Here is a 19,188-nt window from a genome sequence, read left to right as displayed (position 1 = left end):
AACCTCATAGACGCGGCAGGGCTTCGTGAAGAGCTTACAAAACGTGTGTGGAACCCTCGGAGGAGAGCGAGACCAACACTCACGCACAGAGGACTCGACGTGATGACAGTCACTGTCCCCACCCTGGCTCACAGTGTCAGCGAGCTCCAAGCAAAGACCACGGAGGGGCTGTTTCCAGACCATCACGGGAAGGCGGAGGCAGAGGGGGAGCGAGGTGGGGCTCCCCCTGCAGATGCCAAGGTGAACTGTGAGGCCAGAGGGAGGAGGACGGATGGCAGCAGGGTCCCCACACCACCCCTAGGTCCGGGGGTTCGCTGGAAGGACTCAGCACACCATCAGGGAAGGACAGGAAGCAGAACCAGCTCACAGAAAGCACCTGGGCGAAGCGCAGAGGAAACCACTGAAGCCCCGGAGCCTGCCTGGTGGAGTCGGCCTGTGCTGAGTCCCCCCTGCACGGCCACTGCAACACGCGTCACCGGGCAGACGCATTAGTGACTCAGCACCCACGGTGTGCGCTGCGGTTCAGTCACCCGGGCACCCTCTGCAACCCGGAAGGGAAGCAGGCGTCCACGCAGACCACACCGTCTGGACAGCTGGGGCATGATGAGCCCCTCCCACCACTCGGGGAAAGTTTTCCATCAGCTGTTTACCGGCCGGACCAACTGTGCCAGCGGGCCTTCCCAGGCCAGGGTCAGGCCTGCTGCTTTCTGCCCGGGGCACCTCACAGTACAAGGGCACAGGCAGCGAGCGAGCGTGTGGAAGGATGCTCAGCTGCACTAATGTTCGGAGGAAAGCGAGCGAAAGTGCAGCGAGATGTGACTTCCTGCCGACGAGACAGGCAAGACGACGGTGAAGCAGCGACCGCGAGTGTAACCTGTGTGTTGTCATCCAGCGGCTCACGGGATGGAGCCCCGGCTGTGGTTCTGAGCTGCCTCAGCAGCGCAGCCCCAGGACTGAGGGGCTTCCTCCTGGGCCCTCCCGGCCACCGGCCAGCCCCTCGGGCTCTCCTTCTGCAGGGCCTCCACGGGGAACCCCAGCCATGTTCCGAGGAGCTTGGCCGCATCACACCACGGCCCACCAGTGACCTCTTTACCCCTGGAGACCGGTCCTCAGTGCCCTGAGTCTATCAGACTAGCAGATCAGTCCCAGAGACCCCAGAACCGCTCAGAGCTCACTTCCTGGAGACTCTTCTGGATGCACTTCCCTCCCCACGTCTGTATCCCTCGGGGTCCCCAGAGCAGCAGGACCGCCTGGAGGCACAGGGTCTACTGCAAGGAGCCAGCCGAGGATGAAGGCGGCGGCGGGGGGACCGTCGGGGCAGACGCTGCGCCACTGTCCGCACGTGGACTTGCTTCTCAGTCTAGCTCCTGCCAGGGTGGCTGCCCGGCCTGGCCATGTGCCCCCCAGCTTCTGCTCAGGCCGCGCCCGGGGAAGCCACCACTGAGCGTTGGCATCTTCCTCCACCCAGACGTCACGCCCCGGCTCCCCTCTGCCGGACGGCTCTTCGCTCAGCGGACTCCGTCCTCTCACACTTGAGCCCAAGCAGCAGGAGGCCCAGGGTGCACCTCAGTGCGGCTTGGCTGGCGCCCCGGCTCATCCTTGAAAGGTCTACTCCCCGCAAGCGTGGACACAGCGCCCGGGCCCCTGCCCTGCGTGGCAGGACCCTCCTCCCTTCCCTCACCAGCAGTGCTGCCTTTCTTTAAAAAATGTTTATGAGTGTTAACAGCGCTCATCATAGAAGACAAAACCCACAGTACAGCCCTTCTATACGAAACAGCCAGTGCATCCACTCGGGGGGTCTGGACAAGGAAACGCATGATTGGGAAAGATCCACAGAAGACAAAATGTAAACAGCCAAAGGGACACAGCAGCTCCCACGCTAGAGACGTCCGCGCCCAAGACCATCACAGGTGTGAGAAGTGCGCACAGTCGCCCCTGACCCAGAATGCTGTCGCGAGCGCCACGCGGGTGGCAGTAAACCGTCCCACCCCCGCAGGGCGGGCACTGAGAACAAGGCCCTGGGGGCTCCGACCACAAGGCTGAGGGGACAAAGCCTCACGGGAGATGTGGGTAAAGTCCGTCTGTAACGCAGGGGCTCGAGCTGCAGCTCCAACCCCGGGAATAAGCACCTCGGTCCCCCTCCCACACCCCTTGGGAGGGCCCTGGGCCTGTGGCCTCATGGGCTGCGATGTTCCAGGTGCCGAGGTCTGAGCCCCCGGCTCCAGTCCAGCCCCTGCTCGGCTCCCCCTCTGCTCCATCTGGGCCGTGGCGACCCCAGCACTTCCCCAGCCTCTCCGGCTGCTCCATCTCCCGCGTCTGAGGCATCATCACAGCAGCACTGCACTCCTGGCTCCCAGATCTACTGATTTTCTAACGTGGCCACAGCCACTTGAGCATGAACTCACACTCAGCTCTGTGGGGTGGGAGCGGGCGGGCCCCAGGGGCTCACGCACAGGACCCCCGGTGCTCTGGTGCCGGCGGCCCGGCTCTGGTGACGGACCCGCTTCCAGGCTCCTTCGGTGCCGCAGGATTCAGTCCCGGGGGCTGCTGGATGGAGGTCCGTCTCCTTGCCCTGCGGCCCACACCGAATCCTTCCTGTGCTTTGAGTCTGATGATTGCCTTCCGTTTCTGCTGTCAAGGGCTCACGTGATGACACAAGCTCCACCCATATACTCCAAGGTCCTCCATCGGGGCGGGCCCCTTTGAGGTCAGCTGACAAGTAAATCACACCTGCAACTCCCTTGGGCCGCATCATGTAAAACTTCAGAGGGTAACGTGGGAGTGCGGGTGCAGACTAGGGGCCAAACCCTGCCTTCCATCTGCTGGAGACTGGGGTACTCTCGGGGCCGGTTGGGAAGGCCCCTCCTCCCTGGGTCCTGTGACCGCTGACGCCTGGTCTGCGGTCCTCGAGATGCCAGGCTGGCCCTCCTAGTCTTAGCCCCCATAAGCTAGAAACAACCCTGGTTGGGGACAGAGGGGTTTCCGACAGGGACGGCGTCCAGAGCCACCCTAGGCACGACCACGTCCTCCTCCCCTGGGCACCAGGACCAGGCGTCCGGAAGAGACGGCTGTGAGGGGCCAGGGCTGGGGAGAGTGGACATCCTCGCACGGACGTGGGGCTGGCACGGGAGGTTCCCGGCTTCCCCCTGCAGCCCCGGGCAGATCCCCTCTGCTCTTCCGGCCCCAGCTTCCTCATTACTGGGGGTGGGGGCTGCTGGCAGGACCCGGCTGGCAGTGCAGAGCATGGAGGGAAGGGCCACTGCTGACGACGCCCCACGGCTCTGCAGTCCCAGGGCCCCTGGCCAGCTCTGTGCTCCGGCCACCCACCTGGTGAGCCTGGGGACCCCTTCCAGAAGAATGTGTTCAAATTCATAAAAGAAACCACATATTAAAAGTCCAGGTTATGACCTGGCCACCTCTATGCTCTTTCACAGCTGCAGGAGTCACAGCAGACGAGAGTGGAAACAGCCCGAGCGTCTATCAGCGGCCAGGTGGATGGATCCACTGTGGTCCAGCTGATGGAACGTTATTTGGTAGTAAATAGGAGTGAAGCGCTGACAGATGCTACGACATGGCTGAGCCCAGAAAACATCACACTTGTGAAAGAAGCCAGGCCCGAAAGGCCACGTGCACGAGTCCATTGACATGCAGTGTCCGCAACAGGCAGCTCCCCGGAGACCGAAGCCAGGCTGCCAGGCGCTGGGGAAGGGGCACGGGGGACAACTTCACAGGTGATGAAAGTGGTTTAAAATTGACTGTGGTGATGGCTGCACAACTCTGGGAATGTACAATTGTACACTGTAAATTGTGTGGTGCGTAAATCACATCTCAGGAAACCTGGTAAAAAACGCTTACCAGCCATGTTCTAACCCCTGGATTCTGAGCCCTGCTGGGGTTTCTGCAGGGCCCTGGGGGGTTTGTGCCTCCAGCGGTGGTGTGAGCACCTGCTTCTCGGAGGAGGGGAGGGCCTCACGGGCACACAGCGTTTCCAGGGGCCAAAAGACAGCAAGGGGGCCAGGACTACCCTGACTTTGCCTGTGTCAGGCCAACCCCCAAAGGATCCTCAAGGGCTCCACACCTGCAGACCACAGGTGCCGGACCCACAAATGTCTCCACCCCGGCAACCAGGGGGGCCCCGCCCTCTGCCCCAGTGGCGCGGGGGTCCATGCAGCTGGGGCCCTGCGGCCACCCCAGACACTGCGCCCTCTGCCAGCGGACACGGGAGGCCTGCTCACCTCGGCGGCCCTGCGGTGGTCCTCGCCGGTGGCCAGCACCAGCACGTCGATGCCCAGACGGCGGAGGCTCCGCGCCAGCCCCTGCAGCATACTGTCACACACCACGCGGAAGGCCCTGGCCGGGACCTCGGGGGCCGCGTCCTCACCCGTGGGCACCTGCGACACAGCCCCGCTCAGCAGCTGTGGCCCGTCTGGGCCACCCTGGACCCAGTGGGGAGAGAGGGTCCCAAGGGCCGTGAGGTCAGCTCGTCCTGAGCAACGTGTACTCAGGCAGAAAACAGCAGAAAAGCAGCAAACATGATACCAGGTCACCCACACTGGGCCCCAAGAGGGGCCGGCACACGTCTCCTGGGGGGGTGGTCGTGTGCACGCTGGAGCAGGGCCTGGGTCCCTGGGGCACACGGGGACACGGCCAGAGGCTGCCCTAGACCTCCTCCTCCCTTAGGAAGCTAACCCACGGCTCTGCTCTCCTTCCTTCCCGGTGGAGGGTCCAGCGTGCGGGACGCAAGCCCTCTGGACGGCTCTCCCCAACACCCCACACCCACCTGTAAGGTCCCAGTTCTAAGGACAGGGATCTCCCCGTAGGAAGCGTGATAAAGGAGCCCCGGGGGGCTTCGCCTACCTGCTGGGGCGAGGCCGAGGCCTTCTGAAGGGGCGGCAGCTCCCCAGCCCCCGCTCTCTCACCGCGTCCCAGCCTCAGGCTCCTGGTCAGGTCCCCCGACAGGTGGAAGCGGGCAGGCTCTCTGCACAGAGCCCAGTACACCTCCAGCAGGCAGTAGGCATCAGCGGCTGGGACAGGCAAGGTCAGCCTCAGCCTCCAGCGCGGGGACGATCGGGGGTGCGTGGTAGGGGTGCGGGGGGCGCCCACCTGCGTAGACCAGCTGCCCCTCGTCCAGCGGCCGCCGGTCCCAGTTGGAAAGCTGCTGCATCTTGTCCAGGGGCTTGCCCAGCACCTGCTGCACCAGGAGGCTGAGGCCCCGCGGCCCTGTGGCCCCGTCCACACCTGGGGCTGGCCTGTCTGCTGCCCGCATCTGCAAGACAGCACCCCCTTGGGGGTGAGGGGCCCGCCCCAGAGGGAGGATGGCCACCGCACGCGCCTTGGCCGCACCCCGAGGAGCCCTGTGCGTCCTCCATGGCGGACGGTGCCGCAGGAGGAGAGTGCTGGCGGCCAAGGCAGGCTGTGTCAGGGTCTCGGGGCCATGGTTACCTGCCCACGGGTCAGCTCTGAGGCCACGCCTTAAGCCCCAAGGGTGTGTGCTGAGAGCTCCTGGGTTGGGGGGTGGTAGGCAGAGCCGGGCTGGTTCTGGGGAAGCGTGGGGACGTGTGGTGACACGCCCTCCCTGGGGGACCCTGTGCCCTGGGTCCCTGGTGACCTGTGGCCAGGGAGCAGGGCCGGGGCCAGCCCAGAAGGCACAGAGAGGCCAAGGACAAGTCCCGGCCCACAGATACCCCGCCAGCCTGAGGTGAGACCCCTGCCCCGGTATCGCTGTGCAGGCGGCTCAGCACGGAAGGGAGCGCCCCGCCCTCAGCATCCCCCCGGCGCTGACCTGCCTGTGCACCTGCAGCAGGTCCACGCTGCCCTGCAGCTGCTTCTCGGCCTGGGCCAGGGCTGGGCAGGAGGCACCCAAGCTCCGCAGGTCCCCCGCCATCCCGTAACCTGTGGGCGGGGGCCGTCGCTGTGATGGGCACCCAAGGAAGGGGCCCTGGCCTCACCCTGACACCCTCCCCTGGGCAGGCAGGGCTGCGGTGCAGGGCCGGGGGCTGCGCTCACCCAGCTTGGTGATGGAGGGGTCCGCGAGCAGCCGGGACACCAGCCGGGAGAAGGCCTGGGGCGCCTGCCCTCCTGCCGGACTTGAGAGCCGGGGCAGGTCCAGCAGGAACACGCGGCCCTCCACAGCCACCTGCATGAGCGACGCCCGGGGCCGGCCCCCGGCTCCAAACGAGGGCCTCCACTCCAGGTCCATGCCGACCACCCGGCCGGGCTGCAGACAGAGGGGCTGGCGTGAACGGCACAGCCAAAGACCGGGAGGAGGACACGCCAACCTGCCTGGCCGCCTGAGGGCTGATGTCCAGGGGAGGCGGCCTCTGTGGGGAGATCTGGACCGGCCCTGCGAGCGCCCACACGAGGGGTCGAGCGCCACACCGATGCTCAGGACTCAGGCCCAGAGTCCTTAAGCCAGGGTGCCCGGTGGGGACAGAGCCTCAGGAGGCCTTGGTGAGCAGCCCCCGGAGCCGGCTGCCCACGGGAGTCAGGCACCCACCTGCAGGAGCTCGTCCTGGTGCCTGGCCAGGTCCTCCCACGAGGCCAGGAAGCAGAGCTGCTCCCTGGGGATGGGCAGCTGGTAGTAATCGTCCTTCCCGTCCTCCAGGGGGGCCTCGGCCGTCCTGGGGAGGAGCAGGGCTGCAGCACCGCCCCCACCAGGGCCCCCACAGCCCGGCCTGGCCCCAGGGGCAGGGGAGTGCTCAGGGCCCGCGCGTGGGCCGGGGTCTACGCGGTCTGCTCCCCACGCCCCTGCCCTCGCAGACTGCAGGTGGCCGGGTCCTCAGGCCCCTGGGAGTACCTGGCCGGCTGAGGGATCTGGCCCCGGGGTCTCGCTAGCACCCAAGGGGCAGACCCGCCTGCCTCCTGCTGTGTGTCTGCATTCTGCCTGCGCCCCTGCTCGGCTCTCCCGTGCTTCTAATTCCCAAACCACCAGCACGTACGACTCGTGGCCACTTTCGAGGGCAGGGGCCCAAGGGCGTCCTCCTGTGGGCCCTCCGAGCCTGGGGACGCTCACCTCTCCTGGATCCTGAGTTGGCGGAGCTCTGCAGCCACCGAGGCCGGGAATCGCTCCTCGGGTAGCAGGAGGTCCAGGGCACACTGGGCGACCAGGGCCGCGTCGTCGTGAGACGCCAGCAGCTGCAGCAGCTGCTCCTGCAGCCACTGGTCCTGCCCCACGAGGCCCTGGGGGACGGGATATGGGCTGCTCGCCTGGTCTGCCCCAAGGGGGTGGGCCCATCCAGGCAGCCCCCAGACCCAGATCTGCCCCTTAGACTGGCCCTGCATCCCCCCTCAGACCCCAACCCCCCACCAGACCCGGCCCTGACCTTCCTGCTAAGACCTGGCCCTGACCCTGACTCAGACCTCGCCCTGACCTCCCCCCTCAGACCTGGCCCTGAGCCCTTTATAAGCAGGTGGCTGTCCTCTGAAGACCAGCAGTTCCTATGACTGAGGCTCCGTGGTGACCGAGCTGGCTTGAACCAAGGTGCCGAGGGGCCTGGAAGTGTCAGAGTGAAGGGTCGCTGTCCTGAGCCCACGGCCCATCCTGCTACCCACTCCGCCTCGGCCTTTCTCCGCACGCACGAGCCCCCGCCCAACACCGCGGCTCTGCTCGCCGGCCTGGGACCAGCACCGCCTCCCTGAGCATGGTCTGCCCCGGCCCTCACCACCAGCATCTCCCCTCTGCATCTCCTCACCCCTGCCCCTGGGTGGCCGCTGTGCCGGGGAGGGTGAGGCCACGGAACACCCTTGCACCCACTGTGCCCTTGGGGAGGCAAGGCCCGGTACGGAGCAAGAGGCCCACGTGGCCCACAGGGGTCCCAACAGGGGTGGGGTGTCCGCGTCTGCGAGGTCACAGGTCACTGTGGGCCCCACCCTCCTGAGGAGTCCCTGCTGGCCGGCAGCGGGGCCACCTCCCCACACGGCTCTGTCCCCAGCAGCCTCAGGCCGTCCGTTTCCCGCAGGCCGCGGGTTCCCACGTGGACAATACGTGGAAGCCCCTCACATTCTTCAGGATGTCCGCTGCCCTTCCGGACGGCTCGGCCTTGGCACCCAGGAGGGACCGGCCTTCCGGGCCTTGCCTGGGGGTCCGCGTTCCTCTCTGGTGACTCACCACCCCCTGCCTGGTCACTCCGGGGGCGGCTCGACACTGCCCTCCACTGGATGCTGCGCAGGCACCGGGCCCTGCGTGTGCGCGCAGGAGGGAGGGGACCCCCCCCCATTCCACTGACCACTGCAGAGCTCCTGTGCACACGGCACCCGGGACCCCCAAGAGCCCACCTTCCTCCCAGGCCGATTCACCTGGGGCTGGGGACAGCTCTATACCTGCAATGACCCCCACTCCAGCTCTGGCCTGAGGACAGAGGCTGCAGGACGACACTGTCCACGCCACTACCCTCATGGGGTCACAGTCCCTAGGCCCTCCGTGTCCCCACATCACCCCAAGGGGCGCCTGCCTCTTTCTCGGGGTCTTCAGGCTCACCAGGCCTCGGGGCCCAGGGCCATGGCAAGCAGGGCGCCTGAGGATGGTCTGGAACTTCCTCTCCGTGAACCTCTCCTCATCCAGCGCCTGAGAGCTCTGTTCACAAGTGGTGAAGGAGGGTCTTGGACCCCCGGCCGCTCCGACCCTGCCCCACGGTGGGGGGGGTGTCCTCGCGCACTGGGACCCTCTGAACTCACCTGCACATGCTCGGCCCAGCTCTCCCGAGATACGCTTCTCTGCAAAAGTGGACACCAGTGCAACCCTTCTTAGCGGCAGCCCCAGGAGCACAACAGCGGGCCTCGCTCGGAGCCCCTCTCCACCCTGGGCCCCAGTCCACACACCTCTACCAGCCGCTTGTAGCACAGATACCGCAGGGCGGCCAGGCGCTGCTGGGTGATGACGTTGGGACACAGGGCTGAAAGAGAGGGCGGGCTCTGGGCAGGGCTGGGACGGAGTGCGTACGGGATGGGGCAGGGGTCGGGGCTCGTGCGGCTCTGCCTGTCTTCCTCCTCCCCTCTGCCCCCCACCCGCCCCACGGGCGGCCTCCATTCCACTCGCCTCAGAGCGGCCCTCCCAGCCCTGAAGGAGGGTGCCCCGCCCCCGTGCAGCACCCCAGAGCCCTCCATGCGCCCTCCGCCCGCACCTGCCGGGCCCATCCTCCCTTTGGGTCTCCCGGACGCCCACCTCTCAGGGTCTTCCTGCTTTGTCTCCAGGCAGCTGGAGCCTTTGCTTCCTGGCCCCCCCAGAACGTGAATTTCTCGAGGAAGGGGTGGTCTTGCTCATGTGTTCACAAACTATGCTTACCTGTTGGCCTCACCTTCATATTCTGTTCAGAGCCCAAGGGGGCCTGGGAAGGGCACCCACTGTCCACTCACCCACTGTCCACCCCCTTGGCTGCTGCTCCTCCCTCCTGGGGCCAGCTGTCCTTGCAGGCTGGTGGTCTGGGGGGGGATGCTGACCACAGAGCCTGCCCACCTGCACCTCCCAGTGGGGGCCCGGCCTTCCCCAGACCCTGGCCAGGACCCCATGCTCTCGAGGGGGCGCGGCTGCCCCAGCCAGGACTGCACAGCCAGCACAGGAGCACCCTTGCTACAAGGACGCCGTCCGAGCACACAGAGGTCAGGGCTGCCCAGAGGCTGGGGCCTGCCAGCTGCCCCTCAGCCTTCCCTCTCGCTTCCTGCCGAGGCAGGGACACAAGACGAGAGGGCTCCAGACCCACGGACGTGCCCCACAGGCCGCTCGGGAGCCTGGACGAGACTGCAGCAGGGAGGGAGGGACGGATGAACGAGTTACTCCGGGCAGGAGAGACGCTCAGGACAGAGACAAAGGTGTCGAAGCTGCTGCAGGAGCCAGGCTCACTCAGATGGAGAGAGACAGACACCAGCTTTCCTGACATTTCTACAATGCTATGCATCACTTTGCCAATGAGATACTTTGTCAAAAGCCTATGGATACAGTATCACATCGACAGAAGGCATTCAGGCCGCAGCCTGCACTGATGGTTCATCCAAACCCAAACATAAAGGAAAAGGCGCAGGTGGGTCAGGCCCAGCCACTTTGCCAGAGGCTGCAAACTGGAAACAACCCAAACGTGCCCGGCTGACTCTGCCCAGCCACTGGGGGCTCCACCGGGACCCAGGCCTGGGGAGGGCGGGCTGGGGGAGCTCAGGGCTGAGGGGTGAGCGGGCCCTACCCTGCATCGTGTCTGACTCTGTCCTCCCAAGGAGGGCATGGGGTCAGTCCACGTGGAGGCTCACGCCGCAATGGTGGATGCCCAGCAAGGACCATGGGGGGCGTTGGTGCCCCTCCCTCGGGGGGGTCAGCTTTTAGGACATTGGAAACACTGGCCTGTGTTGTCTGAAATTAGGAACTGCCAGGACTACTGAGAAGAGGGAGCCCTGCACTGTGAGGCCTCCTGGCTGGGACAGGCCCCTGGAGCCAGCTGGGGGGCTACAGAAGAGGCCTGGCAGCGCATATACCCGGGAGGGGGCCTGGTGGCACCTATCTCCCCAGCAGGGCTGCTGGCTGAGGCCCCACGGAAAGAACCTGCCGCTGCCCTCCTGTCCGCACGATCAGCAGGGAAGGCCCCACCTGTCCCGCGGACTCCGGGCACTCAACTGCTCCAGCCTTGGGCCCGGCCGAGACCTGTGGGGAGGGATGGACTCTCCCCAGGCGGGCACGCCCTGTCCTGGGAGGCACGCAGCTAAGGCCAGCCTGAGGCCGCCAAAGGCTGCTCTGGCGCCAGGGCTGGCCCACCATGGCCATGATGTGGCCCCTGAAGTCAAAGAAAGGTGTGACAGGGCTGCTGGATGGTGGGCTGCCCCACACACAGCCCGCCCACCATGCCTGGCTCTGTGGGCCTCCTGCCCACCTCCTTCCCCAGCCCTCGAGGTTCTGGTCCTGGTCCTGGGTGGGCGGGGCCCTGCCTCAACCAACCACCACCAGCCTAGCGGGAGGCCCTGGCAGCCGGCGCCTGGATGTCCCCACCTCACGTTCCCACCGGGCAACGCTCTCAGAGCTCCCTGACTGGGTGCCCAGGGCAGGTGTGCAGGTGAGCCTGGAGGCCCCTGTGCCTGGGTCGGGGGTCCCTCCAGCCCATTCCCTTGGCTTCAGCTCAGGGACAGGTCCCCAGCTGCAGGGCGGTGGCGCTGCACTCCAGTCTTCCTGGCCCCTCAGAGCCCAGCACCCCCCAGCGGTCTGTGTTGTCGGGACCTTCCTCAGAGCTCCTGAGTCTAAAACTCACCCTCTGGGTTTTAATCAGCAGCCTGAGGGGGGCTGGCTCCTTCCTGCCCAGCCAGGCCTCTGAGGTGGGCTCCTGTGCCTCAGGTGGAGTGCCAACCACCCCCCCCCCCCACCGCCAGCGCAGCCCGTGGCCCTGGCTCCCAGGGCCCTGATGCACCTGCGCCGCTGGCCTGGGTGGTCCCACCCCTCCTGCTTCTCCCTTCTGCGCACGTGGTGCCTCCAGAGGAGCTGAATCAAAACCTGTCAGTGGGGACTTCCCTGGTGGCGCAGTGGTTAAGAATCCGCCTGCCAATGCAGGGGACATGGGTTTATGCCCTGATCCGGGAAGATCCCACATGCCACAGAGCAACTAAGCCCGTGTGCCACAACTACTGAGCCTGTGTGCCACAACTACTGAGCCCATGTGCCACAACTACTGAGCCTGCGCTCTAGAGCCTGTGCGCCACAACTACTGAAGCCCACGTGCCACAACTACTGAAGCCCGTGCACCTAGAGCACCGTGCTCCACAACAAGAGAAGCCACCGCAAGAAGCCCACACACTGCAACGAAGAGTAGCCCCGGCTTGCTGCAACTAAGGAAAGTCTGCGCGCAGCAATGAAGACCCAACGCAGCCAAAAATAAATAAATATATAAATTCCTTTCTGGGGGCAGGCAGCTGCATCAGATGATTTCTCAAGGTTGGCAGGTGCAAAGTTAGCTTGCAAGGCAGACAAACCAGACAAGGACCAGAGACAGTGCTGAAGTTTAGATACAGACCATAACACAGCCAGGAGCACGGCACGCAGAGACAGAAAAAACAAAATCAGAAATGTCTTCAGGCAACGGGAAGCCATACAAAGGGAAACAGCGGATCTGAAAAAGAATCAAACTATAAATTCTAGGGCTGAAAACATAACAATCGAAATAGAAATAGTGGATGGATTTCATAGTACATTGGATACAGATGAAGAGAGAACTAGTAAAGTGAAAAAGACAGCAGAAGCAGTTACCAGGATTAGACAACATGGAAGAAAAGGGATGAAAAGTATGTAAGAAAGGAACATGGAAGAAAACACATGGAAGGTACGGGGACTCAATATACATTCAGAGTCCCAGGAAGAGAACAGAGGGAAGACAGGGGAAGGAGGCAATATCCGAAAGAGGTAATGACTGAAAAAATTCGAGAGCAGATTGAAGACACCAATCCACAGATTCGAAAGCCCAATAAATCCCAAGCAAGACAATTAAAAAGAAATCTATAACTAGGCTCCTCACAGTGAAACTGCAGAACACCAAAGACAAAGGGAAGAGTCTAAAGGTATCCAGAGAAAAAGAGAGATTACTTTCAAAGGGGAGAAGTTAGATCTCTTCCCAACAACACATTTCAACCCAAAGGACTGACATCATACCAAGCATGGTCCCTGATCACAATGAGATTAACAGACCACACCAGAAAGATAACCAAAACTGTCATAGCTTAGAAATTAAAAACACTTCTAGGGACTTCCCTGGTGGTGCAGTGGTTAAGACTCCTCATGCCCAATGCAGGGGGCCCAGGTTCAATCTCTGGTCAGGGAACTAGATCCCACATGCACGCCACAACTAAGAGTTTGCATGCCACAACTAAGGAGTCTGCCATGCCGCAACTAAGGAGCTCTCGAGCCTCAACTAAGGAGCCCATATGCAGCAACTAAGGAGCCAGCACAACCAAAAAAACAAACAAACAAAGAAACGAAACACACGTCTAGTTAGTTCATGGGTAAAAGAAAAAAATTATAATAGAAATTTAAAGTGTCTTGAGCGGGACAATAATAAAAATAATACATATTGAAACTTGGGGAATATATTCAAGAAGAAAGAAGGCTTAAGATTCAGTTTAGTGGGCTGAGCAGGGCATACAACAGACAGGATCAAAAAAACCAAAAGGAGGGCAATGAAAGCAAAAATCGACATATGTGCTACATCAAACAAAACCTGCACAGCAAAGGAACAATCAACAAAATGAAAGGGCAACGTTCGGAGTAGGAGAAAATGTTTCCAAACCACGTACAGATAAGGGGTTAATATCCAAAATATATAAAGAACTCATAAAACTTAGTAGCAAAACCCCCCAAATAATCTGAATTAAAAAATAGGCAGGGGAGGGCTTCCCTGGTGGCGCAGTGGTCGAGAGTCCACCTGCCGATGCAGGGGACACGGGTTCGTGCTCTGGTCTGGGAAGATCCCACATGCCGCGGAGTGGCTGGGCCCGTGAGCCATGGCCGCTGAGCCTGTGCGTCCAGAGCCTGTGCTCCGCAACGGGAGAGGCCACAACAGTGAGAGGCCCACGTACCGCAAAAAAAAAAAAAAAAAAAAAAAAAAAAAAGACAGGGGAACTGAAGAGATATTTTCCCAAAGAAGACACACAGATGGCCAACAGGCACATGAAAAGATGCTCAACATCACTAATCAGGGAAATGCGAATCAAAACCACAATGAGACATCACCTCACACCTGTAAGAATGGTCATCATCCAAAAACCAACAAATAACAAACGCTGGCGAGGGTGTGGAGAAAAGGGAACCTTAGTACATTGTTGGTGGGAATGTAAATCATTGCAGCCACTCTGGAAAACACTGTAGAGGTTCCTCAAAAAATTAAAAATGGGGGCTTCCCTGGTGGCGCAGTGGTTGAGAGTCCGCCTGCCGATGCAGGGGACACGGGTTCATGCCCCGGTCCGGGAAGATCCCACATGCCGCGGAGCGTCTAGGCCCGTGAGCCATAGCTGCTGAGCCTGTGCGTCCGGAGCCTGTGCTCCGCAACGGGAGAGGCCACAACAGTGAGAGGCCCGTGTACCACCAAAAAAAAAAAAAAAATTAAAAATGGAACTACCATACGATCCAGCAATTCCACTTCTGTGTATGTATTCAAAGGCTATGAAATCACTCTCTCAAAGAGATACCTGCACCCCTACATTCACTGCAGCATTATCCACAACAGCCCAGACACGGAAATAACCTGAGTGTCATCGACAGATGAGTGGACAAAGAAGCTGAGGTGTAAGTATAAAACGGAACATTACTCAGCCATAAAAAAGGAGTCCTAGGAATACCTTATGACAGTACATTTGGAACTGTAAGTGACATAGACAAACTCCCTGAAAAAAAACCCCACAGCTGATGAATCAATAGTCATGTTTCCACAATGAAAAGCAATCCAGGTTCACAGGCCATTTCCCCTCAACTTCTCAGGAAGAAAGAATTCCAATCTTAGACAAACACCCTCAGTTTAAAGAAAGGACAGGCCTTCATCCACTGCCTGTTCAGAGGCCAGCTTAACCTTGTACACAAAGCCAGAAACAGACATTTCAGGAAGGCGAAGCCTACATCCAGCTTCAGTTGGCAAACGAGACCTAGCAGTCTACGTAAGTAGCAACACAACCCGGCAGAGACGGGGCCATGGCAGGGATCCAAGATTCATTTAATGTTATATAGTCAATCAACCTAATCCACCCCATGGACAGACCAAAGGGGGAAAAGCATAGCATCAGCCCGACAGGTGCAAAAAGAGTATTTGATAAAATTCCACATCCATTCCTGATCAACACTCTCATGGACCAGGAAGTGAGAAGAATTTCCACAGTCTCATAAAGTGAAGCTATAAAACACTGTCAGTGAGACTGCTCCTCTGAGAGGGTGCCCGTGATCACCAAGGGGGAGGGGGCAGGGAGCACGATGTAGGCGCGGCCTCGGTGGTCCTCACCCACGGGACCCAGACTCCCAGGGGCACCCCAGGTGGGCAGATGCTGAGGGGAAGCAGGGAGGAGACGGGAAGGGAGCTGGGGGTCGGGAGACCCTGGTCCGCCTGAACCCCCGGCGGCACCAGCCTGGCACCCGCCCCAGCGCAGGGTGTGGGGGCCCCACTCACCAGGGTCCAGGCCATGCTGCTCCAGCAGTCGCAGGACCTGCCGACCCAGCGCTCTGGGGCTCAGCCTCTCCAGCCTCAAGGTCATCTGCGGGTACCTTCTGCAGGAGAGAGACACGGCTCGTGCCCAGCACCGCTTTCTCTCGGTTAACGCATCTCAAGATTTTACCTTGGGCTTCCCTGGTGGCGCAGTGGTTGAGAGTCCGCCTGCCGATGCAGGGGACACAGGTTCGTGCCCCGGTCCGGGAAGATCCCACATGCCGCGGAGCGGCTGGGCCCGTGAGCCATGGCCGCTGAGCCTGCGCGTCCGGAGCCTGTGCTCCGCGACGGGAGAGGCCACAGTGGTGAGAGGCCCGCGCTCCGCAAAAAAAGAAAGATTTTACCTTTCATCAATGTCATACACGTGCACAGTTCAAAAGCCAAGTCTTCTTACAAGGCTCAGAGAAAGGCAGCACGTCAGCACGCCCCTCCTGCCCCCAGTCACCCGCACGACAATTCTGAGGTGGTCTACATTTACCCCATGTTTCCAAGAACCACCCTGTACTGTGGCCTCTCAGTGATTCAGTTCCAGGTGTTGTGTATGATGTCTCACCCCAAACAACAGCATCCACGGTGCCAGTTAATTGGGCACAAGCGGCTTCTATGATATCACGACGGTGCAAACATGACTGGCGGCCTGGCCACAGCCTCCTCTTCTCTGCGGGTTAATCCTTGCTGGTCTGATTGCTTCCTTAGCCTCCTGTCCTGCGGACAGACCCCACATTACCCTGCGCCCCTCTCCCCGCCGCTGGCTGCTCCCAGGCCCCTGTCCATCGCCGTCCCGGTGGCCCTGCGCCTCTCCTATCCCTAGGCCAGGGCAAAGCGGCTCTGCAGGCGCCTCCCAGGGGCGAGGCGTGGACCTGGAGATGGTGCCCTAGGCCTCACACTGGACTGCGTCTGGCTGGGCTGAAGCCTGCGCCGGCACTGCTCCTGGAACCTGTCTGACTCCTGCTCTTTCTGAGGGTTTAGGGTCCTGGTCCTCAGTGTGGGTCTCTCTCCATCCACCGAGGACTGGGTCTGGAGTGAATTCCTCCATGTTTTCCCTTCTTTCTTTCTGGAATTCCCATTATTTGGATGTTGGGTCTTCTTGACAGAATCTGCCATTAAAAAAAAAAAAAAACGTCCTCTCTGCTTTTCCTTCTTTGTTAATTTATTTTGTATGACATTGGGAAGATATCTTCAAGTTTATCTTCCAAACCTTTTATTGAGACTTTCATTCTGCCATCACGTCTTTAACTGACAAGTCTGTTCTGTATTCCAAAGGCGCCCTCTGTATAGCTCTGGTGTTTATTTCAGACACAGAAACTCTCTACAGGCCTCAATTACAGCTTTCGTGTTTGTTTTTAAGTACTTTTCTGCCTCCTCTAAGCTCCAGATAGGCTGGCCAGGGGTCTCAGAGCCCTGGCTGTGTTCCCCTGCTCAGGGGGCTTTTTGGGGGGATAGAAATTGTCAAACTGATTCTAAAATTCATATACAAATGCAAAGGGTCCAGAATAATTAAAAACAACTTTGACATAGAAGAACAGCATTGGAGGGCTAACCCTGTCTGACTCAGGACTTACTATACGGCTACGGCAGTCAAAACATGTGCCACAAACAGAGCGGTAGAAGAGAACAGAGAGACCCACACATATCTGGACACCAGACAGAGGCCCAGAGGCAGCTCTGTGGGAAAGGACAGTCGTTTACAATAAATGCTGCTGGAACAATCAGACAGCAGCTGTTAAAAAAAAAAGAACTTCAATCCACACCTAGCACCCCATATGAAAATTATCCAAAAATGGGCCATAGATCGAAATGTAAAACCTAAAATTATAAAGCTTCTAGAAGTAAACAGGAGAAAATGTTTGTGCCCTTGAGTTAGGCAAAGATTTCTTAGCTAGGATACTAAAAGCATGATGCAAAGTCTTTTTTAATTTATAAACTGGACTTCAACAAATTAAGAACTTTTGTTCTTTGAAAGATCATTAAAAGAATGAGAAGATGCACCACAGGGTGAAACGTCTGCAAATAACATGTCTGATAAGGGCCTTTAGCCCAGATTATACTTCTAAATCTCTCAAAACTCAGTAACGAAAACAGTCAACCTAATTTAAAAAATGTGTCGGGACTTCCCTGGTGGTGCAGTGGCTAAACTGCGAGCTCCCAATGCAGGGGGCCTGGGTTCGATTCCTGGTCAGGGAACTAGATCCCACATGCATGCGGCAACTGAGAGTTTGCATGCCACAACTAAGGAGCCCGCCTGCCACAAATAAGACCGGTGCAACCAAATTAAATAAATAAATAAAATATATTCTTTTAAAGTGTAAAAGATGGAGCAGCTAATTCACCAAAGAAGACACACAGATGGCAAATAGGCAAATGAAAATACACTTTACATCCTTAGTCAGTAGGGACTGCAAATCAAAAGCACAGAAAGATACCACTGCACGCCCATTAGAACCGCAGATGTTACAGGCTGACCAGGCCGTGGGCCAGCGAGGATGTGGGGCTGGCGATTCTCGCCTGCTGCTGGAGGGAATGGGAAACGTGCAGCCGCCCTGGAAAACAGTTTGACGGTTTCTCAAAAAATTAATCCACACGTATCACATGACCCAGGCATCACACTCCAGGGTGTTCACCCAAGAGAAATGAAGGCACACGTGCACGCAAAGCCTTGCGCACGAATGTTCACAGCAGCGGTGTGTAACAGACAAAACCTGGAAACACCCAAATATCCATCGATGAGTGAACGGATAAGCAAAGCATGGTGCACCTACACATGGCAACATCACTCAGCACTAAGAAATGAAATAATGTGGATGCATCTCAGAATAATTGTGCTGGGGGACAGAAGCCATACGACATAACTCCACTTACATAATGTACTAGAAAATGAAAAGGGATCTATAGTAACACAAAGCAGATCAGCAGTCCTCAGGGGATGGCGGGGTGGGGGTGGGGGGGCGGGAGTTGTGCTCAGCACCTGGATTGTGGTGATGGTTTCGTGGACACATACATACATCAAAAGTGACAAAATTACACACTCCGAACACAGAGTTCATTATATAGTAACCATACTTTAAGAAAACTTAAGAGAAAATGACGCTTGCTGTAGTTTTTTTTTTATTTTCAGTACTATCCTTTATCAGATGAAGGAAGTGTCCTTATATTTGTAGTTTGCTGAGAGTTTTTATCATAAATAAGGTTTGAATTTTACAATTTTTATATACGTTGAGATGCTTACATAGTTTTGCTATCTAATCTGTTGACAGGGCGAATGACGATGGAATTTTAAATGTTTACCAACCTCGCGTTCCTTAAATAAATCCCACTAGGTCATGGTGTATTCGCTTCTGAAAAAATAGATCTTACTCTTTTTAGGGCAGTTTTAGGTTCACAGCAAAGCTGAGCAGAGCATGGAGGTTCCCTGTGTGGTGACACACACCACACACACTGTCAGCATCCCCACCAGACGGTCCACTTGTCACAGTGATCAACCCACCTGGACACGTCGTCCTCACCCACACACGGTCCATGGTTTACCTTGGGGTCACTCTTGGTGTCGTACATTCTACGCGTTTTGACCCGCGATTACAGTGAAATACAGAGCAGTTTCACTGCCCTAAGAATCCTCAGTGCTCTCCTATTCATTCCTCCCTCCCCATAATCCCTGATCCTTTTACTGTCTCTATAGCTTGGCCTTTTCCAGAATGTCATGTAGCTGGAATCTCACAGCAGTAGCCTTTTCAGATTGGCTTCTCTCACTTTGTAATTTGCATCGAAGTTTCCTCCCTGTCTTTTCACGGCTTGATGGCTCATGTCTTTCTAGCTCTGAATAATATTCCATTGTCTGGATGGACCACAGTTTATTTATCCATCCAACTACTGGAGGACAGCTTGGTTCCTTCCAAGTGTCGGCAACTATAAATAGAGTTGCTATAAACACTCAAGTGCAGGTTTTTGTGTGGACAGAGGTTTTCAATGTTTTTGGGTAAATACCAAGGAGCGCGATGGCTTGGTCATACGCTAAGAATGTGTTTAGTTTTGTAAGAAAGCACTAAACTGT

The 19,188-nt window shown here is 58.6% G+C and overlaps 1 protein-coding gene across 4 annotated transcripts in view; it reads right to left on the bottom strand.

Moving 5' to 3' along the window:
- The window catches only part of EXD3 (exonuclease 3'-5' domain containing 3), a 75,945-nt gene that overhangs the window by 21,481 nt on the left and 35,276 nt on the right, over nucleotides 1-19,188 (bottom strand). For 3 of the 4 annotated variants that reach the window (XM_060101744.1, XM_060101747.1, XM_060101745.1), the window contains 10 exons: nucleotides 15,105-15,202; nucleotides 8,818-8,891; nucleotides 8,674-8,712; nucleotides 7,013-7,179; nucleotides 6,497-6,620; nucleotides 6,007-6,217; nucleotides 5,783-5,892; nucleotides 5,104-5,266; nucleotides 4,858-5,024; nucleotides 4,236-4,391 (listed from right to left, as the gene is read on the bottom strand). In XM_060101744.1, coding sequence (XP_059957727.1) covers nucleotides 4,236-4,391; nucleotides 4,858-5,024; nucleotides 5,104-5,266; nucleotides 5,783-5,892; nucleotides 6,007-6,217; nucleotides 6,497-6,620; nucleotides 7,013-7,179; nucleotides 8,674-8,712; nucleotides 8,818-8,891; nucleotides 15,105-15,202 — 1,309 coding nt within the window. Of the gene's footprint in view, nucleotides 1-1,745; nucleotides 3,778-4,235; nucleotides 4,392-4,857; nucleotides 5,025-5,103; nucleotides 5,267-5,782; nucleotides 5,893-6,006; nucleotides 6,218-6,496; nucleotides 6,621-7,012; nucleotides 7,180-8,673; nucleotides 8,713-8,817; nucleotides 8,892-15,104; nucleotides 15,203-19,188 lie in introns of those variants that run through there. The other variant, XM_060101748.1, reaches the window with a different exon arrangement.

Source organism: Mesoplodon densirostris, chromosome 6, assembly GCF_025265405.1.
Source record: "Mesoplodon densirostris isolate mMesDen1 chromosome 6, mMesDen1 primary haplotype, whole genome shotgun sequence".
Taxonomy (NCBI): Eukaryota; Metazoa; Chordata; class Mammalia; order Artiodactyla; family Ziphiidae; genus Mesoplodon; species Mesoplodon densirostris.
This window is presented reverse-complemented; position numbering and strand designations above follow the sequence as displayed.